The sequence below is a fragment of the Falco naumanni genome, chromosome 2 (genome assembly GCF_017639655.2).
Source record: "Falco naumanni isolate bFalNau1 chromosome 2, bFalNau1.pat, whole genome shotgun sequence".
NCBI lineage: Eukaryota > Metazoa > Chordata > Aves > Falconiformes > Falconidae > Falco > Falco naumanni.
The window spans coordinates 82,291,674-82,319,351 of NC_054055.1; the positions used below are offsets into that span (position 1 = coordinate 82,291,674).

A 27,678-nucleotide genomic window follows, 5' to 3' on the forward strand; every position below is an offset into this window, starting at 1 on the left:
AAACCCCAAATGAAAAAACCCCAACAACCATTCTCCTTCTGGAAAACTATGCTTCCCCCCATTTTCTTTTCATGGAAAAGTATGATTTACTTCTAAAGTGTCATTACTAAGGAGGTTTTATGAATGTTTAACTAACCAATTCTACAAGTAATTATTACAGTAGTATTTCCTAAGTTAGGAAAAATAAATACATTGCTTTTTCTTTTTAAAAATGTCACAACATAGTTGTTTTCTATTTAGCAAAACTATTCCATTATTTGCAGGACACAACATGTACATGCGGCCTATGACACATTTTTAGGCTTTTCTAATGTATAATCTTGGTTTTGCGAGACCAGGAATACATCCCAAAGAACACAAAGCTCTGACACATAGAGAAGAGATGGAATTTGCATTATGAAAGACTGTAGTTCAAGACAATCCTTCTTCCACTTGCACACACTTCTTCAACAAGTCAAATTTCTATGGAATTTCATAAAAGGAACCCTAGTTACGCCTTAAATCCAATCCAAATATGAAAAGTATAACCAAATTTCTCCTAGAAAATAACTGGTAGCCAGAACACAATTCAAAGAGCAGTAGTCATCAGAAACAGGACCCAACACTACCATTTCATTATACCTCATTTGCATATTCTAAATGCAAATTAAAACAAGGGGAAATGCCAAAGATCCTTTCATGAATACAGCTGGATCATAGCTTCGGCAATGGACAGCTTCCAAGAAAACACTGCAGTATGACCAGATACTACAGCAGTCAGAGCACTTGAAGATGTTAACAGGGTAGTGGAGGGGGAAATACATAAACAATAAAAGATGATACTTTAATACTACCATAAAACTATATTCCTATTTAATTGAACAAAACCACAACATGGACACTGTAAAGATAAAAGACCTCTGATTCCATATCCCATGTATTTCCTGCTTTCCAAGCGTGCTCCAATAACAACAGACTGGGAAAGAAAAACTGAGCATACATGCCTTGATTTAGAAGTCATTTTAAATGAAGTAGTAAGACAGAAAGGGAGATTTTCATATGTGCAGCATGGAAGCCTGTGAAATACAGCACACAGCTAGTAGCCTTAATTGTGTCAGGTCAGGCTCATTGGTAGAACAGAACAACGCTGCCTGGTGTTACCTTCAGAGATTCATCAACTGCAGTTCAGACTAGATTATCCTAAAGATTGAGAATAATAGTAGTAACAAAGATCCTTCATCACCACACTGCAAAACTCAAGCAAAAATATGCCAGACAATTAAAACCTCTTCAAATAATTTAATTTCCTCTTCTGATACCTATTAGAATTCACACTCCAAAGGAATTATAGATTCAGAGGATTAGTCTAGTTGATATTTGATCCTAAGGGTTAATAATAATCAGCTTTCAAGGCACAACAGGACCAAGATGCAGGTGATTTGGACAAATGTAATTAATATATCAAATTCACGTGAAGCTTTCAGGTTGCCCCTGGCCCGGTAAAATACAAATCAACCACCACTGCTCTGTCCTTTGTTCTGTGACTGGTTTTCCCATTTTTCTCTCATTCTCATTTGGCCTTACAATGCATCTGAGATTGACCTTAAAAATCTGTTAAACTGCCACCACCTTCTCAATAAAAAACAGGGTAAGATTTAAGACTCTGTAATACTTTACTTCAAATGTAAAGGTGTACATTCTGAAATGTCAGTATGGATCATATTTATCTGTTCTGAAATACTATAGCTTTAACCATTTGTAACACCATTAGTACTGCTTGTTCATTATTTATTAGATTTCCATTAAAAAAGATTTAAAATTATCTTTTAATCTGTATTTGAACCTGGATGGGACTTTCACAAGGCCTGAAAGATATTACAGTGTTTCAGTGTATGCAGTATTTTCCCACAAATAATTCAAGGTGAGATGCACATGAAGTTCATTACTTAAACAACTAACTTTTATGCCTGTATTGCAGAACGCCATCAAGTTCAATATGCAGCCAACTTCCTACTGGCAACTGCCAATATTTAAGTCTAGAGCAACTTAATGCCTGTCATGATCCCCAAGCAGGATCATTAATGAAATTTTCGCCTACAAAATGTCCTTTTTCTTAACATAAGATCCTGTGACTGTTTACCTGGAACACACCCCATCTTAACAAATCTGCTTTCAGTTGCCTCTGTTACTTGCATTTGAACAAATTTATACAAAAAAAAAAAACCAAACCCATGCCATGTTTTCCAGTAAAGATTACTTTTGTAATTTAAACCCTACTATTCAGTAAACCTGCTATAAATTGCTGGTGAGGCAGAATACAAGCCCACTTTTTTTCCCTCCAAACATTTTTCAGTAAGAAGTAGAGAACAAAATTATCTTACTACAATTCTTTCCTTGAACTTCTTAAAAACCCTCACAATTTCTGAAGTTCTCCTGGTAAAAGAACTCATTCTTTGGCTACTAACTTCTAATGTAATTTTTATGTTATCAGATTTCTCTCTTCACTAAAATCTACAGTAAATTGAAAAAAGCAGCAAACTGAAACAGACTGTACCTCAAATTTAATGTCTGGGGTTTTTCATTCTACATGCTATTAAAAAGCAGACAAACTAGAAATGCTATTTCCAAGCTGATGTCACGTACATTTTCTATAATCAAAAAATGTTGAAATGTTTCATACCAACCACTAGATGGCTCAAATACCTTTTTCCATTTTGCACACTTACACAATTTAAGATTGTCAAGTTTATATTGTGTATTCTGCTTTGCATGCAGTATTTAATGCTGAGCAAAGTTCCAATTTCATTTTACAAAATGTATAATCCACATTATTCTATTGATAGGTAACTCAGAAGGCAACAATACATCTGTGTGTATCTTTTTATGTAACTGAAACGAATAAGCATGCTAAAGACTTTTTGGTCTTGTCTACTTTAAACAATCAAGAAAAAAAATAAATTAGCCAATGAAGACAACTCTACTAATCTCGCAGACGTTCTGTATTAACTGAAGTAACCGGTTTATAGTGTCTTTGAAGCAGCAGATGGAAATAGATCCCCAGTATTTCAGGTGCTCTGTTCTCTAGCCATTTCAGGCCAAGTTTACAACAAGGACTTTTTTTGCAGCCGGCGCTCCTGGCACAAAAGACATCAGACTGGACCATCACAGTTACACTATCTATAAACACAGGGTCAGAAAAATGCACCTGTCCTCTGTTACAAGTGGCCATACTCACATTCAGACTTACAAATGGCCACTTTAAACCAAGTCTGGAAATGCAAAGCTACCACATCTGGGTCCAGTTATTTTTCACCAGTAACATGCTCATCTGCCACAGGCAGTTGAGACCCTGTTACCAACTCCAAATCTGTGTTTTATAAACACAAGAATATACAAGGAAGTTATTTTTGCAAACAAGGATGTTTTCAGCAGGCACTTCTAAAAGTCAGAGAGTAGAAAGACACTAGAGTCAAAGCAGCCTCAGGGCAGCATCCAGACCTTGCAACCTAAAAATGAAGAGGAACAGTTTTTGCCATAGTTTCAGAGCACTGCTGATTCAGAAACATTCCCTAACACTGCCTCTCATTTTTGCTGATACAATCATTTGTAGAGTGCTACAGCCAACTAACTGGATGCCAGAACTGATCCGAGTTATTAATATCCAGATAAAAAAGGATTATTTTTAACTAGATCTGTTTCCCAGCCAAGTTCACTGTGTAGCCCCCCCATAAACAACTGCATTAGCACAAGTGAAAGAGTGGAATGTAAGCAAAATAAGTAAAAGCTCTTTAAGCCTAGACTGCTACCAACAAAATGCATATCAAACATGCAATGACTTTTCAAACAGAGTGAAATCCTAGATAAAAGATTTGAACAGGCAACCTACATTAAAACACCAGCAATAATTTATTACCTCCCAAGCCGCATACAAATGTCTGACTTGAGAGAAATCAACTTTTATGGGTCAGTACAAGATGAATAAAGTCATGAAGTAACATCACACCCTGCCTGTCAGCATTCCTCATGCACGTCCTTAACCAGTAAGACATGTAGGCAAATACACCACTTCCTCTTCACAAATGTACAGGGCAGGGCTAAACATAAAACAATTCCTTTATTTAATTCAAAAGTTAGTAGTATTTAGACAGAAACCAGAGTGTATCCCACCATACTACAAAATAAAAAACAAAACAGGAGAAACAAAGTCCCCATGCAGTTGGCTGTTGGAAGTCTGAAGGAAAACTATGGAAAAAAGATGAAGTTCAGCACACTTACGAGACCAGTGACGTTTTTTCATTTGCCTACTACTGCCAGGAATCAAAAAGTCTTTCCAGCAGGACTCTGAATGCCCTTCCACAGCTGCCCAAGTTCCAGTGGAACCTGCAGTCCAGCCTATGCCACACCAGGCTGCAGAAAATGCACATGGGCAGGGGGCCACTGCTCTTCAGAATATTTAACTAGGAAAACAAGGTTTTACAGCTTACGTTGCATCCTGTGGTCACAGGGTCTCTCAGCCACCTGTTTGACGCAAAAGAACAATTTTTGTGTTCAAATGCGTGAATATGTTTATTTCTTTACTGAAAAAAATGGAAGATGATTTTGACACTATGGTACCTATTACTTCCTCCTGACACTACTCAGTATATAGTAACAGTTCCCTGGAGAACGTGTACTGCATAACAAATTCCACTCAGGCTCTTGTGCATAAACAGCTATATGCCTTTGGGAGCCGACAAGCTCTAGCAGTTCCAGTCACAAAGACTGTAAGTGTCCAGGCAAAAGAGGGGAGGGTTCGGTTAAGATTTGTTTAGATTTATACAAACATGAAAAAAAGTTACCTATCCCCATGTTCTATACATTCCCAACACCTGCAAAAATACTAAGATCCCTGTAAGAGGTGTATTAGATTGTAGTATCGTAACTATTGGCTTCTTCAAGGTCTTCAATAAATTTTATAGTACCTGAAAAATCATTAGGTTTTTATCGGATCTTTAAAACACAGCTATATATAACATGCTTGCATGACCCTGCTTCTTGAGCAACAATCACAATAGTAAAAGTTGTTACTGAGTGTACGCCTGCATCCCAGTAGCCATGTGAAAGCAATTAATGTATCAAAGTCATCATTCCTGTGACAAATATATTCTGGCATATACAATAGATTAAATAATGTAACATGTTGGTAAATAACTACAAACTAATTTTTTCTTGTCTTTAAGAAGTTAATCTTTTCAGAGAGTAAGTTTTGTCAAAACACACCTACTACTTATAGAAGAAAACTTGCTAATACAGCTTTCTTAATTCATGAAAAATACTTTCCTTATTTTTCTTTCACAGACAAGTTCTTAAGGTGGTGAAGCAGAAAAAACAAACCAAAACAAACTAAAATCCCACACCATCCACAAAGTAAAGAAAAATACTTTTTCTTCCCCTTGTGAGTGGTACCTACGTTTGAAATTAAGATACTCTTCTCATCTTCTCTTTAGGAAAGACAGTATACTTGTCCATAGCCTTTGCAACTCCCCATCAGTGCTGCAGTTCCCTATTCCCTATAGTTCCCCTTTGAATGAATGCTACTCTTCCAACTTCTCTGAAACACTGCTGTCCCACCATTTTTACTCATGGACTAAGACACAAAGGGCAAAACCTACTTAAATGAGTTGGAGAGGGAGCCTAGTTCCACCACTGTTCAACTGGCTTTCCAGCTCTGTCTGTAAAAAAAGCTTCTTGTCACACAGGGAAGGACAGGGTACACTGAGATAAGACTACTACTATTGAATTATCAAAGACTACATATAGTAACTAATTCAGGATACATTAATAATTTCAAACCCCCCTGAGTAATACATTGTGCCACAATCGTTTTATAGGGAGCACCTTAATATGAAAGACAGAACTATAAAGCAAAATTAAAAAAATCAAACCTTCTTCATTAGCGATGGAACATATGCAGTTTTGTAAACTGAGTATTCCTTTATCCATAAGTAAATGTAGGTCTTTGGTAAAATGGAATACTAATTGACTACTGTACCTCCTCAAATTTGTCATAAGAACAAACAGCCAAGCAAATGTCTAAATAGCAGTCGCTGCCACAGGTATCTGACTAATGTGCCTTCCACTGAAGCTTGTAGAATTTCATTTGATGTAAACATCTTCATTTTCTACTAGACACAAATATTTTCAATACTTTAACTATTTTAACAGAAAATAGTATCTTTCTGAAACAAATCGAGTGAGCAAAGGTGTTGTGCAACACACAAAGATTAAATTCAACTAATCCATCTAACCACATTTAATATTCTCTCTAAAAATTCCCTGAACGCTGTTAACAATCACAAAGTTACCCATTTATTTTGTATGATACATGACTTAAAAACCCCCACCACTCCTGACCCCAAACAGAAAGCCATATTTGAGACTGGATGCTTTATAACTAAACTAATTTGCCAAAGGTTTGCACAAAAAATTGAGATGGTTTCTCTGGAGATCATCTAGTCCAACCCTCTGCTCAAAGAAGGGTCAACTGGAGCAGGTTCGCCAGGACAATGCCCACTTGTGTTATGACTGCATCCAAGGATAGAGGCTCCACAAACTCTCCGGGCAACCTCCTCCTCCACTGCTCAATCACCTTCAAAATAATCAAAAAAATCCAAAATAAAACCAGAAGTTTTTCCCACTTTTAAAAATAATTTTCAACTTGCACCCACTGCCTTTCCTTCTTTCACAAGGCACCACTGAGAAAAGCCTGGCTCTGTCTTCGTTACTTCCAGCATCAAGTATTTGTACATCCTGATAAAACGTCCCGGAGCCTTCTCTTCTCACTCTATGACAGAGGTTCCAAGTGCTTAACCAGTCTCATGGTCTTTACTGGACTTGCTCCAGCATCTCCCTGTCTCTGTTCTACTTGGGAGCCCAGCACTGGACCCAGCACTCCACATGTCTCACCAGGGCTCAGTAAAGAGGAAAGATCACCTCCCTCAACTTGATGGTGATGCTCTGCCTTACGCAGCCCAGGATGCTGTTGGCTTATGTCCAGCTCGTCTGCTAGGATCCCTAGGGCCCTTCCTGCAAAGCTGCTTTCCAGCTTCCAACTTGTGCTGTTGCACTGGGTTATGCCTCCATAGATGCAGAACTTGGCATCTCCCTTTGTTGAACTCCATGAGGCTCCTGTAGGCTGTTCAGGTCCCTCTGAACACCAGCACAACTACAGGGTCTCTTCCTAGTGTTGTATTTTCTCCAAACTTGCTGAAGATGCACTCTACCCCACAATGCAGGTCATTAACTGAAGATGCTGAAGAACACTGGTCCCACTATCAGCCCATGGGGTACACCACTAGTGGCTGGCCTCCAGCTGGACTCTGTGACGCTGATCACAATCCTTTGAGACCAGGTTAGACCGTTTTCAATCTACAACACTGACCATTTATCTACTCTGTATTTCATCAGTTTGTCTATGAGCATACTATGGGAGACAGTTTGGGAAGCCTTACTGAACACAAACAACATCCATGACTCACCCCCTCCCCCAAACCAGTCGCTGCATTGCAAATGGCTAATGGGGTTCATCAAGCCTACTTTCCCCTTCATAAATCCATGCTGATTACTTCCAGTGACTTGCCTGCCCTGAGCGTGTTTGGAAATAGTTTCCAGGATAATTTCGTCTATCACCTTCCCAAGGATGGAGGTGAGGCTGACTAGCCTGTAGTTCCCTGGATCCTCCTTCTTGAAGACAGGAGCGACATTTGCTTTCTTCCAAGCCTCATAAACCTTCCCCCATCACCATGATCTTTCTAGGGTAAGTGAGAATAGCCTCGCAGTGACATAGGTGAGCTCCACCAGCACCCATTGATGCATCCCATCAGGTCCCGTGGACTTCCAGCTAGCCTGTTTGTTTAAATGTTCCCAAACTTGATCCTCCTCTACTGAAAGCAAGTCTTCCTTGGTCTGGACTTTCCCCACTGATCTCACAGGTCTTGGAATCCTGAAGGCAAGTTCTACCAGTAAAGACCAAGCAAAGGTGGCATTAACTACCTCGGCGTAGTCCATATCCTTTGTTACCTACCACGTTCAGCAGCAGACTCACATATTGCTTCATCTTCCTTTTGCTGCTGATATACTTGTAGAAGCCCTTCTTGTTGCCCTTCACATCCCTCACCAAATTAAATTCTACATGGGCTTTGGCCTTCCTTATGTGATCCCTGAATGCTTGGATGATGTCTCTCTATTCCTCCCGAGCCACCTATCCTTGCTTCTACCTCTTGTATGCTTCCTTTTTATGCCTGGGTTTTGCCAGGAGCACCTTGTTCATTCATGCTGGATTCCTCAACTTTTTATCTAACTTCCTGCAAGTCAGGACAGACCATTCTTGAGCTCAGAGAAAGTTATTCTTGGATATTAACAAGCTCTCAAGGAACTCTCTTCTCTCCAGGGTCATGTCCAATGGATTCTTCCAAGTTGATTCCTGAGCAGACCAAGGTCTCCTCTCTCAAGACCAGTGTTTTGATTACTATTTGCCTTGCTTTGTCTCAAGATCCTGGTCTCCATGTCCCAGTCCCTGCAGCCAATGTTGCCCTCAACCTTCACACTCACAACCAGTTCTTCCATGTTTACAACCGTAAGATGTGCAGACTGTCTCCCCTTGTTGGCTCCTCCTTCAGTTGTATCAGGAACTTGTCATCAATATACCCCAGAAACCTCTTGGATTGACTGCACCCTATTATGCTGCCCTGCCAGCAGATATCAGTATGGCTAAGCCCACTGTTAGGACAAGTGTCTGCAAATTGAATGCTTCTTCCACTTGTTGAAGAAGGCTTCATCTACTCCTTCTTGACCCGGTGGTCTGTAGCAGAAAGCCACCACATCAATTGCCCACATTGGTCATCCACCAACTGTGGCAAAAAATCTCTCAGCTGGTTTCTCGACTGTCCAGAAGCAGGGCTCTGTGCATTCTAGCTGCTCTTTCTTGAAGGTCTTCTCCTTCTCCTCACCTTCCCAGCCCATCCTTCCTAAAGAGCCTGTATCCATCCACTGCAGCACTGCAGCTGCCTGCACTATTGCACCACATCTCTGTGATCCCAGTGAGATCATAGCCCTGCGAATGCATGTGAACCTCTAAGTCCTCCCATTTTTTCCCCATGCTGCATCCATTTGTGAACAAGCACTTCAGAGGCAGACGCTTCCACCAATTTCCCAGAACAGATGACAGAGACCCCCCCATAATGCTGCCCTGCAGGCATTTCTTTATTTTGTCCATACCCTTGAGGTGGGGCCCCAATTTCGTTTAGCATAAGCAAATCAAACAGAGCAGTTCTTCTCAACTTCTGTTTTTCTTTGACAACAACCGTTCTTATTTGACACCTGTTAAAGGATTTGGCTTTTCTCTTTTTCCAGCTGGATACACTGACCTAACAGAAGTTATGAGATCTCTTCACAGACATTTTCAGTCAAAATACAGAAATTAATGATTGTTCATGTATACACATAAATATTACTGAAACATCTTTTTTGGAAGATGACATCTGGACAGTTTATTGAAATGCTTTATTCCCTTTTATATAGCAAGTGATCATCACTATTTATACACATCATCTTCAAAACATTTTATGAAACAGAACTACTAGTACGGAATTTTACACTCTTGATTCACCATTTTTCCAGCTCTTTCCAGCGAAGACAGGAGTCCCACTGAGTTTACAAGTAGCCCTATTATTTCCCTGTCAGTTTCTCACTGCTGGAGAATCATTACCGTGTTGGAAAAAAGCCTTAATATCATTAACTACACAGCCACTCTACCTGAGCCACTCCATACAAAATGGGAGCGGACAAGCTGAATATACTAAGGCATGAATGACTACAAAGTGATTCAAATACACACAAGCAAACCATTTAAAAAAAAATCACAAAAATTAAGTGGCAAAACTGTCTACAGTTGTTCTCTCAAACATTAAGCCACATTGTGCTGGGCAGTAATTAGAACCAATTTGAATCTGGAACTCTGTTTAATGGAGAAATTTTAAGTTGCATTTTAACTAAGTACCCTAAGAATGCTGCTGCTACTTATATAATGCTCCTTCCAGCTGAGTAAAACTCTCGGAATTTTATAGAAAGCAAGACATCTCAGAGATAAAAAGCTTCAGGAACATCACTGAAAACACCTGGCTGGATAGAGCCCTCAAACCAAGGCCTACCTTCAGAAAGCAGACAGAGTTTAATTACCCTCTCTTCATTGGGAAGAGATACTTTGCCCATTTGCACAGATTTGAATCAAGCATATGCTTTCCCTGGTCAGAGATGTCATAGGAAACAAGACATCATTCAGGATGCTTCACTAGGAAAACTAGAGGAATTCCAGTTTGCGTGTGCTTACAAATAGAAGTTGGAGAAGGAATTAAAAGAGGTACAAAAGGACAACAGACACCAGCCCGTCATTATGCAGGCTTTAATAGCTCTAGCATAAAACCAGTTTGTTCTGTAAACCACGAACTGAACAAATCCCACATCTGTAACAAAATTCTGAGTATCAGCTATAAAAAAAAATATCTCACTGGTTGCTTCACTTTTGACTTGATTTTTACACTTGTCAGTAACATCTGAAAATGGAGAATGTCACTGGATAGCACATTTGGGGTATATGTTTTATATATTGCTATAAATACATCAAATATTAAAATAAGAATTTGTTAGTCCTTAAAAGGTTTAATTGTTTTAAGTATCAAAATGCAAGATCGTTGATTAGTGGTTGCTAGTTAGATATCAATCAATTATTACTGAAAATGATTTTCCAATTAAGACTGTAGTTGGTTAAGTAGTGATCACTAATTGGTGATTTGCTGTTTTATTTGTTAGCGTGTACAAATACTTAAAATAGGATACAACAGACAAGGCAGCAGGCCCACATGACAGGCAGCTGGGGGAGCAGACAAGATGGCCAGCAGCCAAGAGCAAAGCAAAGCAGCTGGGCAGCCCACCAACCATTCCCACAGAATATTTCAATTCCATCAAATCATCATTTCTTAACAGAAAACTGTACATCATTAAATTTTCAGCCCACTCAGTGAATATATATACTACAGAGTTTAAGAACCTTCAATTTCTAAAGGCAAAACAAACAAAGAAAAAAAATACAAACAAGCCAAATGATAGGACACTTCACACTCTACCATCTCTTCTCTGCTAATTCTGCACTGCTCTACTTCGCTCTTTCTTCATCTACCCCAGAGCTCAGCTTTCTCTTCCTCACTAATCCCTCGTCTTCTAACCATTATATCACTGTTGCTGTACCTGACGTTAATTAAATTACTTCTGTCAATGGTTTAACATCTGAAAAATTCTCTCTGAAAAATCTCAAACGGAGACATCAAAACTACCCTGAATCAGGAACCTGAACATTTTTAAATCCACTTGCCTCTCCTCAGTTCTATTACCTTACCTTACAAGGAAAGTTGCAAGAAACCTCTCAAAGTTGGTAGTTTTAAAATCTTTTCCTCGGGGCAGTTTACTCCTAAACACTGTTGGTTATGCAGCTAGCTGGCAGCCCGAAGGAGGAGGGACGAGAGGACTGAAGAAGAGGGCCAATTAGTGCCATAGTATGGGGATTTACTCCTCCTCTGTTAATTTGACGGATCTTCACAAGACTCTAGGGAGCTCTTATTTAAAGATACTTTACTAAGTTGAGTTCCACAAATTAATTTTACATTATAATTGCTGCTTGTCGGTGTGAGTGGATACTCCCTTACTCTTGTACTACAAGTCAGCAGAATCCCTTTCCAACCCATACACATGGTATCTTGATTCACCCTCCTTCCTGTCCGTCTCCTCTGCAAGCAGTTCTTGGATACGCTTTTAACACTTATCTGAAGTTTCATTCTGCTGTTCTAGGTTTCAGAGGAGGATGACTAGATTTAGCAAAATGTCAAGTTGAACTATACTTATCTTTTATATAAGACCGTGCCTTCCAGTATAGGCTTCTGTATTGTTCTTTATTAAACTGAATACTGTTTGGGCTTCTAACTTTCTCTTCATACTTTCTACTTTTTCTGATAGCCAGGTAAGCTTCCTGAACACCACCAGCTATGTCTACATGAGATGGTGGATACAAACAATTTCGAATACTTCCATCTAAAAATCTCAACATACCACATGAAATTCCACCTGCTACCTTATTTCTCCATAATCTTTTTTGTACTTCTACGTTTCTACCATTCAACATACAAAATTTATATATTTTAGAATATCAGCATGCACTTTCACTTCCAATCATTAAAAGTAAATCATAAAAATAATTTAAAATAATTTAAAATATTTAATACCAGCCCCACATTTACAGTATGACGCTGTCTAATGTACACCAATTTATTTCCCTAGATCAAAGATGTACTTTCCTCCCCCTCATAATTAACCACAATTTTCTATCACTTCAGAGAACATTAAGGACTGTTTAAACTTCTACCCTGTATGTTACTTCCCACCCTTCCTGAACATGCAATTCCTCTCCAGTGTAATCCAAATCTCTCTACCTTCTTACTTATTTTCAAAAAACACTAAAGAACTTTCTTACACATTGCCTTAAGGTTCAGTTAACTATTACAATGGATTTCCATAAACAGGATCATTCTTTAATTGCAGATTTTAAAAATGAGGTGAATTACACCCACAAAAAGACAGATAGTTCTAAGGCATGAAGACAATGATGTGGGCAGCTTCATAAACTTGTGATCATGGCCTTGCAACCACCTAGCTGATCTCAAGATGGGCAGGCATAAATATCCTACCTTGAAATCACCAGTACTCTTCACTGTACTTTGCTTAACAAAAGAAGAAACCTGTCTCTCAAAGGTACAGAAGGATGAATACTAACATGGGAAGGTTATGTGAATTAAGGGTACTTAAGTACTGGTCTGCTAGGAAGAACTCCCAACATAAAAAATAAAAATAATAATTTACCCTCTGGGAGACAGACCATAGCCATTGAAGGCCTGCTCTGACAGAGAGGGAACATGACAAGCAGGGAGCCTACAAAAGTCTCTTCACAATCAATGTCAGGGAAAAGGAGAGAACAGGAACTCATTTTCTGGGAGGTCTAATTGGTGCTTGATGCCTTACAGAAGTACTTGAGGCAAGTTTTGTGGAACACTTCCCTCTTAAACATGCTTTCAACATTACATTTGATCCTTTTCTTAAACACAAACACATCCACTTTAGGATGCGCTTTAGAAAGTCCAGACCATATTTAATTGTTCAATGTGATAATTAAATATCTGATTCTGTATGAACTGGTAGATATATTCTACTTCTTAATTTCTCTTTAGATTTCACAGAATGATAGCTATGAATCTCAATCATTCTAAAACCTGTTTAGTGCCTTCACCCTGTGACTGGCCTCCAATAAACACTTTTCAGGCCTACAACCCAGATCCTCTTCAGTAAAACAAAGAATCCTTAGGCTAACAACATCTTTCAGCTCTCCCCAAATGCCTTAGAGAACTCTGCTGTCTGTGCAATGTGCACGGGGTGAAAGGAATAACACAGAAAATCCTACTTTATTTACATGCATTTAAGTGGGAGTTTCTACACCAAGAATTTTGAGTAAATTGGTTTTATGAGATCCATGTCTTAGATTTTCTTACATATGGCCACTCATGCTTCATCCTCAGTTTCTAAAAGCAAAGCCTACCAAAGTGACTCAGGATAAGAGGTACTCTCTGGGATTTAGATCTGTTTGGTAATCCAGACCAATGAATTGCTGTTCATCTCACACTCGCCTGACACTGCACAGAGACACGAAACTTTGTTCCGCTTACGACAAAGTAATCCTTTGTCCATATGGCAGACCACAGTCTTCCCAATAATTACAAAACTGTTGACCACTTTCTTTCCACAGCCAGAACAGGTAAGTCACCATGGAATGGAGCAGTGCTTCAAGACGGTGCTCTGATACCTCAGTGATGTGCTGTGTTCCAGCCACGTAACAAAGCGAAGTCCTACCCTTGGTACTTGCTCTCTGAACTTGAATCACGAAAATATCCAAAGACGCACACAACACCTCCCAGTTTGTATGTACAGGCTGTGAGATTAGGAATATATCACTAGAAACTGTAATCTCAGGAAAAAATAAAGATCAATGTTTAGACAGGTTACTTTAAAGGGAACATGGAAAGATGCCACATGAACCTGGAGTTACACGTCTATGTCAAATCCCAGAATTAGCAAAACCATTGAACAGTAGCATTTTAAAAAAATTCAAAATTTCAGTTGTGTTCCCTTAAAGCCATTTTTCTTTTGTGTTAGTTTTCCAAGGTAGCATTTAATATTCATTCTCAGTTCACAACTAGTTGCATTCCTGTTGCATCGCTCATCTTGGTTTGTCTTTAACTCAGAAGTGACATTGATCATCTGCTCCAGTTTTCTCTTTACACAAAACCCAGGTCAGAAAAATTCACCAGCAAGCAGTACCTACATGTTCTCTTTCTGTAAAAGCCAGTGTTACAGCCATCGTGATCGAGGGGAGACTCCCAAGGAATTCATTTGACATCAATGCACAGGGAAGGAAGTTTAGAAAAGAAAAAGGCTGACATTCCTCTGAAAGACATACTGTATGACTGAGGTGAATTCAAAACAAGCTTTTCTTCAGAACTTATTTACAAGTTTCAGACAGATAGAGGGCTCTGTTTGCCTAGGTTTTGAGATCAGAAACAGATTTGAGACGGGGTTATAATGCTCCATTACGAACTAGATGGATGATTTCATTTATGTTATTGTATTTTTATGGATTTCACAGAGAGAAAAGGATAAAGCATACTGAAATTCTTGTATAGCTCCACAGAATAATTCTGCTCCAGACAACATCCAATGATTGCATTTAATCAGAAAATCATGCTTGCTTTCCAAAAGGTAAAGACTATGTCACCAAATGGAAACATAACTCCAGTTATGGAGGGAGGGGGCAGGCTATCATACAATTCAGCTGTAACATTGAACTTTTAAAATGTTGCTGTTGAAGTTACTGCTAAGAGTAATTTCATTCACCTTTCTATGATTATTTTAAGCCTTCCCTTCCCAAGAACATCCTCCCAACCTCCAGTGATTTGTGGTTCAGAGGTTTCTAAAGCCAGACAAAATGTCTTCATATTTAATTGCTCTTAATGGATTATTCTTCCCTGAATTCGCCCAGCTGCTTTTTGAAACCATTAAAACCTTGCAAGTCTGCAGCGTTCTGCAAAACTAATGCAACTTTCTATTCAACCAGTGATATGAAAACTTCTGAAAGATGCAGTAAGCATTAATTTCTTGCAGCAGCTGACAACAGAACAGAAACCACAGAAAATATCACCATCAGCACTAATCCAGTTTAAACAGATTCCCCTTTCTCTGTTACTGGTATGGGTTTTTGTATTTTCAGAATGAAAATAGTCATTTGGAATAATAATAAGTTTATAATCATCTTTGCTTTCCAAAAACAAAGTTTAAGCTAACTGCACATATGACTGAATTTATTTTTCTCCCCTCCCCCCACCCACCCCCCCCCACCCCCCATTTGATGGATCCCGTTTGATCCATCATCCCTTCTACAGTGTTTACCAGGACTGGAATCAGATTTTCAGCTTACTTGTTTTCAGAAGAGTTTACAAAGTTCTAATTACACTATTAAGATGGTTGGGAATGGATCTATCTGTGTCTGAACCCAAGAATCAGTGTCCCAACAGGTAAATGCATGAAATGGATCCCAATCCTCTTTGGGAAGAGAGAAAAACAGTACCTAAAATACTTCTAGAAAACACGTTAGACAGCACCAGCATATTTATGATGTCTGGTAATACAGTTTTATTGCTGGCTTTTTAATGATCCTGAGATTTCAGAAAGAAGAGACTAGACCAATGTGTGCAATTAGAAAAACAGTAAGTAAAAACCTAATCCAGAAAGAGACTGAATGAGGAAACCAGGAAAAAAAGATACTTCTCTTTTCGCTGGTAATATCAGATAAAATTGAATTGAGGAACTTTCTGGCCTTGCAGAACAAAGACCAGGCTGGGAAAGAAGAAAACTGGGTGAAAGTTCCCTAACTGACTGCCATTTCTCCCATGTCCAGGATGTTGGATCTCTCATCAGTCCCACTCCTCTGGCAAATGAGTTCAGAAAAATGACACAGCATGAAGACTGGAAGTTATAAATTCTGAGTTATACCTCAGAAGCTGGGAGGGATAACTTGCACAAAACAAAATTACTCTGCATAGTGACTTAGGAATTAGTGCCAAATAATTTGAATACAGGAGTCCAGAGAAGTGGCCGAGGGTGACAAAAGCCAGTATTTTCCTAGGTTCTTCTGAATGCTGGTAAATCCCCATCTACTTACTACAAACTTGCAAGCTGCAGAAGAACAGATGATCAGCTACAGGTTTTCTAGGTAGCTGCAGACCTCAGTATACATTTAGGAATACTTTTGCTTGAAATTATCTAAACTCAAAAGGTTTTGTTTGTTTTCTGTTAGTATACTTTAGCATTTGAATCTCCAGTATTTATTCAACACCTGGCCTTCCCTTCAAGGAGGGCACTCGGTGGTTTCAGCACCAATCTCACCTGATGCACTCCATGAAGGCAAGGAGACATCAGAAGCAGAAATGATTTCTATTTCCCCTCTAAATACTCATCCTTGGAAAGTTGCTTCACAGAGCAGAGCACAATCATGCTCCAACACTGCTCTAGAAACATTTTAAATTATTTGCCTTTTCTTCAAAGCATGAGCTTACTAGTCTCACACAAGCTATGTGTAGGCTCTTTAAGAAAGAGACCCCAAGGTCTGTGTCTCCCCATTCTCCCACCTGCTCCCTTCTCTATCTAAACTGTGTATGAATCTAGTACAATTAACCATTCCTCCCCTACCCACCCCCACCACACAGAAAAGACTGAATCTGTATCCCCAGGAAAAGGAGACAATGCAGAAGAATAATTAGGTACATGCTTGAATGAGTATTTTAAAAATCTAGAACTGTAATGTCAGTTCTAAAAAGAGCAAATTCAAAAACTCGAAATTTGCAAAATAAAACAACTCTTGTTTCTAGAACTAAGCAAATGTTTCATCTTTCAAAGAAAGAAGCTTAAAATGTTAAGATTTATTTCTGAAGGGAAGAAACGCCACTCATTAAGGAAACTCAGTATTTACTCATAGATTATGATCAAACAGCAATCTACAAACTACAGACAAGAAAAACAGGGTGGTGTGTTTTGTTTTAACCTTTTCCATGCAACAAAAAGCAAACATACAGAGTATGAACTTCCTACCATTAGTGTGCATTCTGCAAACAGAGTACTTTTGAAAAAGCAAGCATCACATACTTTGTCAATATAGTTGCATGTATTTACAAAAATAAACATTTGGTCATTCAGTTTTATCAACATTCAAATAATATTCCAGCCTACTGAATATGTGTCCTCCATTCAAGTTAGAACTGTTCTACTCAACTAAATACGCCTCTCTCTGCACAATCTGAATTGATGAGTTTTCTCCACTGCCACACTTCAGCATGCCTCATATTTTAGCATCCTACGTTCCACATCACAGGGACTGAAGAAAGGAAGCATGCTATTATTCTAAGTACTAGTAGATGAAGGATGACAGGTTTTTATTCTGCACAAAGGAAACTTCTGCAGTAAGAGAATTCAACATGCACAAAAAGCTTTTCAGAGGAGACTTTCATCAATCCCGATGATACTTGCATTACTTCCATCCAGAGTACTTGGACTTCTAGACAGAGATCATACATACAGGGGGACAAGAACAGCATTCCTGCTGCATTTCCGGAGTGAAGCATGAGCATTAGAAAATGTTATTAATATATTTTAGAAACAAATACCATGTCTAGGGTGAGGGTGGAGTGTTAGGGTCCCTCTGAGATTGTGTCTTGTCTTCTCCTCCTGACCCAAGCAAAGTTACCCTCCAAAGCACATTCTTTCCTCTCTCAGCATTATCATTCTCAGTATATTAGAGATTTCCCAAAGTTTTGAGTTCTTACAAACCCACTGACTGAAAGGGACGAGTGGCTTAATGAATGAATATACAATGAAAAAATTCAGAACTGCAGACATTGAAATAAAAACTTTTTTTTTTTATTTAGTGCAAATGCAAAATATTTCTTATCAAAGAGCAACATACATGCTCCCTAAAAAGACCTAATACTTGTTGTGACTCAAACAGGTACATGGTTTATAGGTGCAGAGGAGAACTCCTTTGTTTTGTATGATGACAGTTAATTGAAAGAGACATTTAAAAAAGCAACAATTTATCAAATTTATCTGGAGATCAAAGGCAACATGTCAGGATTTATTAGTTGAATCGGTCAGTCTCATTCTTTTTAAGAATTTAAACGTACTCTGGATTCCTTTCAAGGACAGGGAATATGGCCTCCTGTCATGATTTCATTAGGTAAATAATCTAGTAAGAGAGTTAATTATTATAACCTTGTACAATTTTACTGTACACAAAATTGGACATGCTGTATTATTTACATTAATAATAGTAAAAAACAGTATCTGCTGCTTTCTCCTTCATGAGACTAGCTAAGAATTCTCTGTATTTTAGCTGACAGAGGGGCAGAATTTTAGACAGACACACATACACCAGAATGCACAAAACCCAAAACTCTTAACTCTCAAGATTTATTACCCTTTAAGAAATACCTGGATAAATGTATTCTCTTTTCTAAACAATATATTCAGTCGTGCTTTACCCTATAATTAACAGCATGAAATACAATACATTTTCGCAATTTTTTCTAGGTGGTATTCATTTAACAACGTACTTTAGGAAAATGTGCACTTCTTTCAACTTGTCTGCTTTACTGATTTACAGGAAATAACATTTATTTCTAGCACCCTATATTAAATTTTTTTTTTCCTGAAACCCAAATACAGTTATTCATTTGCTCTATTTTGTGTGTTTTATAGATAACCAAGTGTAATCGGTAACACTTTTTTACCAATTTTTAGAAAAAAAGGTAATCATCATTACTTTTCCAGCATTACAGAGTTTTTATTTATTTATTAATTTTCTCTGAAATATTTTGAAAGCATACACACTATTCTTTTACTGCTAAAAGGCAGAATTCCAGTTAGTCTTCACAAACATAGTTTGCATTTAAGAATCCTCATTTTTTATCATCACTGAATAATCATACTAACTGATCACACCTATAAGATGCTGAAATAACCTCATCTGCAGTGTGTTAACAAAGCTACTCAGCATTCTGATACAGAAGAGTGATTGTAAGGTGCACAATTCATATATTTAGCAGTCCTCATATGCCAAATTTCTCTTACGTCTTGTTCTTTTAACAGTGTTCTAGCTATTCAAATATCTTCTCACTTACAATTTCTATTCATCTTGACATACTCAAGGGACAAGTTCATGATCTAAATGCGTTAATAAGCTTTAAAAATCTTTGGCAAAACAGATATTAGTACCCACAGGCTTTGTTGTACTTTTTAACCGATTTTTCTTCAAAATTACCTTTGCTGATGACATATCTGCTCCCCCCACTTTTTGTTTTGCTGGTATACCTTAGAATCAACGTGCAAAGTTTTCACCAAGAGAACTACCCGCTCTTACCAACTGCACTCAAAAAACAAATATTATGGAAAATATGTCCTCAGGTATTCTTCATCAGCAGTTCATTAAAAGACTTTGTGCAATTGCTAGATCCTTTGTTCCTGATTTCCTGCAAAACCCTTTCTTTTATGACAGAAAATTGCTACCACCAGCTGAAGTAACAGCTACATACATTAAAAATCTTCATTGCTTAGTTAATGAGAGGTGTTTCTGTTATCTTCACTCACTGCTTCCCTTGCCATGGACTCTCCAGCAAGTTCAGGACAGAATGTTCATTTTTATCAGTTGAAGCCCCATTAATGTAACATCCTCAACTGTAAATATACTGAATTTTTATTATCTACTTGTCTAGTTCCCCAAGTGATCCTCAGTGCTTCACACTCTACCTTCTGCCTTCCTCAAAACACAAGACATCCTGGTCCTTTGATGGAGAGTGATACTGTGCTCCTCACCTGAACAGCTACAGTCTTCCTTGGATATTTGGCCTGGTGTATTTAATGACACAGAGGCTGCTGTTGGGGAGAAAGCTGGTAGAAGTCTCATTTCAGACCTCCCACAATGCACTCCTATATCATTCTATATATACCTTTCCTTTCTCCCCATATGCTTTTAGCCTTCAGGTTTGTTTTCACTTCTCTCCTTTTCTTTACATTCAAATTCTCAGCAGGGCCCCAATTTCCCTTCCCCCACTCCCTGTGATTCTTCCTCTAGCCACACTTTCCTCTTCCTCATATTACTTGTTCAGTCTCACTTGGGTCTTACAGTTATTTCTCTCCTCAGCCTCCTCCCTCCCCTCTTTTTTTTTTTTTCCTGTGGCATAATAGCTCGCCATCATGTATTATCATGCTGTATCAGACTCAGACTGTGTTTCCAGACTGCTTTCCACAACACAGTCTCCTGAAAATGCTTATCCCATTAAATTCCATAAAAATGCTTTTTATCTCCATTACGATGATGTACTGTCTTCAGTAGTTAAAAATTAGGCCATTCAAACTTATCTCTGCTTTGTATTTGCTGTTCCATAACACATAATAACATCATGGTTCCCTCTCCCTCTTAGTCTACAATATGTCCTGAAAGAGTTATATTTCGTAACTTCTCATAACATGACCAGAATGTCTGTGCCAAAATCCTTCTAGTGAAATGACTGCCATCTAAAAACTGTTGTTTTAGTCAAAAGTGAGGGGTGGTATAGAATCCCATGTGCTGTGCTGATGAGCACTGCATTTTCAAGACAGAAATAAAGAGCATATAGAAGGTACTAATAACATCTCCAATCTCAATGCCTTCCAGAACCGCTGAATCTTTATTTAATTTCTGTTTTTATTTTTCACTTTCTGATTCTCCATTTTCTCTGAAACTTCTATTTATTCCATTCCTACTCTATCATCTTATTTTGCAAATATATTCTGAATTGCAGGTTTTCACCTTACCCAGCTTCAGGTCACCTACTGCATCTCCCAGTACCTTCTGTAATGCCCTTAATCTCAGCAAATTTCACCTTCATCAAGGATTTTTGAAACTTGCTTTCCTGATCAAGTCTTCCTTTAAATGCTTCTCTGATTAAGTCTCCGCTGATGAAAGGGACTGTTTCTGTCTTTCTGCTTCTCCTGTACATGCCCTATGTTGCTATGTGCTAGTAATTTATATAAAAGGCTTTTTCTGTGATTTTAAAATTTTGTTCTCTGAGGACTCTTACAGGGAAATCTGGCTCCTTATAAAGGATAGCCATTCCCTTTAAAATAAAAAAAAGTTCCAAAAAACTAAGGGCTTGAATAAAAAGCAGCATTCACAAATCATCCTATAGCCTTCTCCAACTTTTGTTTCAGAAAGGCGTCTGCTCCAGCAATTTCTACTGATCCCATACCACTGTACTATTTCAATTAAACCAAGCATTTATATCTAATTTAAAAAATAATGGAAGTTTTGATGTATTCTGTCTAAAAACACTACTTGGTATTTTGAGGTTACTGCAGAAAATAAAACAGTTGTGAGTCAATGAAGTGGAAAATTGCTGCTTTATAACAGATCCTCTAAGGTGCAAAACCTTCTCCTATTTGCTGTTATCAGTATGTCTAGTAATTGCTTTTTGTCCAACTATTTAAAAAAGGGGGGAACAGACTTACATTCTGGAGAAAGAGAGACAGCACAACATACTAAATTAAAGCATTAATGTTTTTTAAATTGTTTTCCTATTTTATAGTATTAAGAAAACATACCAAAAAAGACACCTGGCCTACCAAAACAGAAGAGATGAAGTCAAGCTGCATTAAAATATTAAAACAAGCAACAGGTCACCTTTAAAAACACATACTCTCAGTCTTTTGTTACTGTCATTCTTTGGGGAAAAAAAACACCTTACTACTAATTAGAAGTGTTTTAGCCATAAGGTTAAGAATACTCCTACTAACATTTCTACACTGTTTTAATTAAAAACCAGCACTATAAAAAATTGTCTGGTATTAAATAACACTTTAGGTCTACATAATTAAGAACATCACAAAATCACTTTCTGTAACAAACCAACAATTCAGCACAGACTAAGATCACATCCTTTTCTGTGACTAGCACACACACATACACAGTTGCATTGTCCAGGGCTTTCTAAAGAGAACTTCGGTTTTGGGGGTTTTTTTAGTACCTTTGCATGGTTTTGGATTCTCCTCAGTTTTATAAAGATTATCTGAGAAAAGTGAGAGGAAGTTCTGTTATTGGCAAACATATAGCCAAAATTTAATTTCTAAGAATCATTTAAGAGACAAACATGAAGAAGGTCTGAGGTAAACGTTCAAACTCAGTAGCTCTAATGTCCAGTAAACACAGGCAGGGAGTACCAAAATAGCTGCTTTCCAGTACTAAATCAATTCTTGCTGCAAAACAACTAACAAAAACAGCAGCAAAACACCAGTACACACACCCTCCTTCAATTTCTTTCCCCCTTTTTTTTTTAAAAAAAAACACAACCTAGATTCATTCAGTCTTCTACAGTATAACCTTGCAACTATAAATTCAGTTTGTACCACACTTCCACCCAGGTATTTTTAAAATCCACTGGCACAGAAAAATAGCTCTTTGAAAATCCTCCTTGGAGTTTACTAAACTCGTTTGATATTTTCACCCTGACCACATAAATGAAATCTTTATTAAAAAGACAGGTGATTAGGACCATTTTCATAACAATGATAAAGAGTGCCTGACAGATTTCCTTTTCTTCTAGGCAACTTTCCAGCCAAAGTCAACAGCTAACAAGATGTCTATCTCTGAATTCATGTTGGAGGATATAACTCACTAATTAAGTGTTCCTCAAACATTTCAAGGAATATTTAGATTTTCTTACTGATACACTCCAAGCACTTCTCTGCAAAGAGATACTACAGTTGAGTATGACTGAATAAATTGCGGTTTCTTCTCTTTTTAAGGCATCCTCAATCTAAGTTCTAGCATCCTAGTCCGTGGTAAACAGTCTTACTTGATAGAGAAGTAACTCATTTACACAGTAACCTCCACCATTTTAAGGTTCACTTAGGTGCATTTCGAAATACTATGTCCCGGCAATCATCCAGCTTATTCACATACAGATAGAAATGTTTAAGTATCTGTGTACCCTCTGTTACTCCAGTGAAACACAGTTCACAAAAATCCTTGAAGACAAGACAGGATTCTTCTCTTTGATGAATTAACACACTCAGAATAAGGTACAATGGCAGTGCTGTCCTCACGCTCCTCATAACTTGTCCACAATTGCCCAGATTTGACTAAAAACCTGTCTAGAAAGCTACATATTTATTCCCCACTCACAGAGATGTCAACAATAGATGGCTTATGGAAACACTGCAGAGAATCAGCATATGGGAGCTTGCTGCTACCTAATGTACCCATACCAAAAATTTTTCTTTGTTCACATTCTGTGTTGCAAGAACTATAGGCACACAATTTCTAACTGACAATATGGAAACAGTCACCTGCCTGCAAAAGGCCAAAATATACTTTAATCAAGTATCAAACCACATGAGGGTTGCAGTAGCAGTGTCATGCCAAAGCAGAGATTTAATCAAAGTACTGGACAGTCAGGCTCTTCTGTAAAACCCTGCCAGGAATCATCCAAGTGAAACCTCTTGTGGCCCCGCATCTGTGGAAGAAAGTTTCTAGGTCTCCCCTGCCCTGGGCAACCATGTCAATGCAAGAGACCCAGATGTTTCACACTTACATACACTTAGCTCACTCATGTACTGAAATTTCTGTTTCCCTACCTGAACCCAGACGTTATATAAAAAAGTTCAGTATGATCAACTGCATAATAATGCAACCACACGAGATGATTAAAATAACTTTTTCCAGGTGCCAGTTATCTGCCATCATGTTTGGATAGAATCAGGAATATCTTGCTCCTTGCTGAGCCTTCTAATCCTGCCTCCTCAGAATATGTCAAAACTGCTAACCATGGCAGACACTTAGACTTGATATCTTTATTTTTTCAGTAGCATCAAAATCTACAAACTGCAGTTCTGGTTGTCTACCTCTCCTGAACTGCCCTTCCTATCCATTCATCCCCCACAGTCCTCCTCACCTCCTCCAATACGTTGACACAGGGGAGTTTTAAAAAGAAATCAGAATGAAGTACATTGCACAGAAGGGAGATTTATTTTAGCATAAGCACATGAAGAAACATTGAGAAAACTACGTGAATGCTAGAACTCTATTAAGTTATCTCAGCTTTTATCCAAGTTGAGATAGTCACATTTTAAAATTTCAAGTCAAATATTTTTTTAAGATGCAGAGTTAAGATACCTTTTTTATGTAGAACAAAAATTGCAGAAACTCAGTAATTTTGCAGGACATTTTACGTTGATCTGTGGGTGTCTGAAAATATTACTGCAAAAAGTGGTCTATTTAGGAATATGCAGCATAATGCAACCCAGCTCTTTCAAAACTATCCATACAGGTATTACCTTTTTAAAAGGAAGCAATACCTCACCAGAATGGAGGGAGTATTGATCTGTAAATGGCAAAATATAGCATCTTCCTAACCTTCTACCTTCAGTTCTGTCACTGTAACATATATCCAGAATATGTTTTCTGGTTTTTCTTTCTCTTTGTTCCACATAATCAACAAAATGCTTAATGTATTACTGACAAAACAGTCCATGCACCAAATTCTGACAGAAAACAACTTGGTAAAAAAATCAGAACATAAGAAAAATCTATGAGAGGGTGGAAGTAAAATGCTTTTCTTCATGAAAGGAAAAAAATAGATGAGTTGTAGAATGACTATCATATAACGCACAATGCATGAAAATAATGTTCTATTACCAATCCCATGCAACAGTAAAAACCCAGAGCAACAGAGACTAAAATTACTATGTAAGGAGGCCAAACAATACTCAAAGCAACCTAAAATCTCTCACAATTCTTCTAGAAGTTTTCAATTTATAAATCAAAGACCATACAGGACACTTATTTCAACCACGTAAATTTGCACTGCACCACCGTAAGTCATTTCAGATATGCTGCCTAAGTTTTATTGTAAGACTGTTCCTGTCTGGTTTCAAACCTGCCTTATATAATAACAACTTTCATGTGATTCAGCATTCTCCAGCAATTTCTCAGCTCTCTCACACAGCTCTCTCCTCACAGCTCATAAATACCACCCTTCCTTCACACCCTTCTCTCTCTCCCTTTCTTTACCATAATGAATTCCAACAGCTTAATTGATGACATCTAACCCCTCAAGAAATTAAAAAAGACAACCCCAAAGAAGAAGTTCCTAAAAAAAAACTCATAATGTGTCTGGGTTTTGGTGGGGGGGTTTGTTTGTTTTTTGTTGTTTTTTTTTTAATTTAGTCATCTGTACCTCTTTGGAAAAAAGTTTATCAAAGTATAACAAAACAGCCCACTTTTGGTCACAAAGGTGATGAAAAAACCAACATAAACTTACTATTCTTGACTAAATAGTTTATTTACAGATACAAATCATTAAGGATAACAAGAAACAAGAAATCATCTCAGCTTGGAAAGGTGGAAAGACCTTTCTCTAGATGCAGTCCAGGCAGCTTCCCACTGCCAACTCTAGACTAGCTTCATCATCCATTAATAAGATAAAATATGATTCACCTGTGATTTTTATCAGTTTCATCAAAAAAGTTTTTCACTGAAAAATGTTTTTGGACTCTTTCAGGCTCTTTTTCTTGCATATAAAAGTAACAAAAGCTCCAAAATCATTATGAAAAAAACCCAACACTTTGGTCTACACATTTATACGGAAGCTTGTAATGAGATGAAGTAGCACAGTAACCCTCACAGATGAGGTCCCCCTGATGAAAAATTACGGGCCTTTTGTGTTTTTTTCCCCTCTGGAGAAGTCAAAATGCTCTTTCATCAGCTCCAAATAATGCTCTCATGCTTGCAACCAGAACCGTTTGAAAGAATCTTTCAATGTTAAAACTCCTGAGATACACACAAGAAACAGGTATGTTACAATAGCAGCCTACTGCATACAAACAGAAATTGTTCTCAATACATCAAGCATAGATAACACATTTTACTGCCATCCGTGCTCTTGAAACGGAACTGCAAAACAATCAAGAGTTTGCATTTATTGTAACTGCAGATAATATTCTAAGCCACACTATAACACTCTATACATATACGGAAATACATATGGTCATTTACACTTCACACTGAACTTTCTAAAACACAGGGAAAATAATTTACTAATCACCTATCACTTCTTCTAATAATGAGCCAGTGGAACAAAAGCCAGGGAAAAAATAATTCAAGTCACAAGCTATTCTGAAATGCTTAACGTGGGAAGAGTACAAACAACAGAAACTATTACAGTAGATGTTTAATTAACTGATCGATTTCAACACTCATTTACAGCAATCTTTAACTCTCTGAGAGCATGTAAGAAGTAAGAATAGATTAATGTTTTTATTGTTGTAACTTCTGAAAAAAACTACTTCAACTCCAAAATGACTTGGTGCAAAAATGGCACTCCTGTAACTTATGCTGGAGCGGGGGCTTACAAGCCAATACAATTTTCCAAGGACCCTCCGATTAGACCTTTCCTTCCATATGCCAGAAGACACTTATTTCAATTTATTCTTCTAACCTTTATTCACCCTGCCTTTCTCCTTTTCCACTCCCTCAAATGGGAGTTGTCATCACAGGATTTTTCAGCATGTACTTACAGTCCCTATAAAATGCAAAGAGCACAGAAAACGTTTCTCTACTGCTGTTATATATACATGGAATTAATATATTTCCAGAGTGAGCCATCCCTATTTGAAATATGTACTCACACACACTTTTAAGAAAAACAGCTGCTTAAAAACACACAAGTATCTACTGTTACATGCTTTCCTGCACCTCTGTTTCAATCACGAGCTTCAAATTATTTCATGTGACAATACAACAATGCTAAATATTTTTGACAATATTGCTGTAAGAAATCTTTAAATTTTATTCATGTCAAGTCCTGCTACCTCTACATGGACTTACAGATAAGGCAGATATACTAACAGGATTTTTCTCCTGTGTTACATAAGAATGTTATCTAAAATACTGAAAGGGACTTTAAACAATTTGGCATCTGTGCAAATAAAAAGCAACCTGAGAACATTTTTCCTAGTACAAGTCCAACGCCTGCGCAGCAGCTTTCAAGTGGTTATGCTTCTCTCAATACTCATACGTATCCAAGTATCTATGCTTACATAAGAAAAACTGAAGAGATAATAATAAAAAAAATATAAAATGTGTCAAGTTAATTGTTTTACCATTTCAACAAATGGTGTGAAGACTTATTTCCACTTAGATTTGTCATAATTCTTACATATAGGTGAATATTTCCATTAAAACTCAATTAAAATGGCAAAAAGTAACTGCAGATATATACTACAAACTTATACTGAAATTGAACTATTTCAGAAATTCAATCATTTACAACAATATGTTAAAAAAAAAAAAAAAAAAAAGCAGCATATACAGACCTTCCAGTAGTCAGATTGTAAACTGTAGTACCTCTGGTATGCAGATAATGCTGTAGGAAAGAAAAATTAATGTTGAATTTGTTTTGTTGCATATTCTTTGAAGAAAAAGATAGA

General features: G+C 37.6%; 1 protein-coding gene across 19 annotated transcripts in view; it reads right to left on the reverse strand.

Moving 5' to 3' along the window:
* The window catches only part of KDM6A (lysine demethylase 6A), a 162,955-nt gene that overhangs the window by 85,877 nt on the left and 49,400 nt on the right, over positions 1 to 27,678 (reverse strand). For all 19 annotated transcript variants that reach the window (XR_005826587.1, XM_040585252.1, XM_040585248.1 and 16 more), the window contains exon 4: positions 27,565 to 27,614. Coding sequence is in view for 18 of the 19 variants with exons in the window: in XM_040585252.1 (XP_040441186.1) it covers positions 27,565 to 27,614 (50 nt within the window). In the remaining variant the exon portion in view is untranslated. The remainder of the gene's footprint in view (positions 1 to 27,564; positions 27,615 to 27,678) is intronic.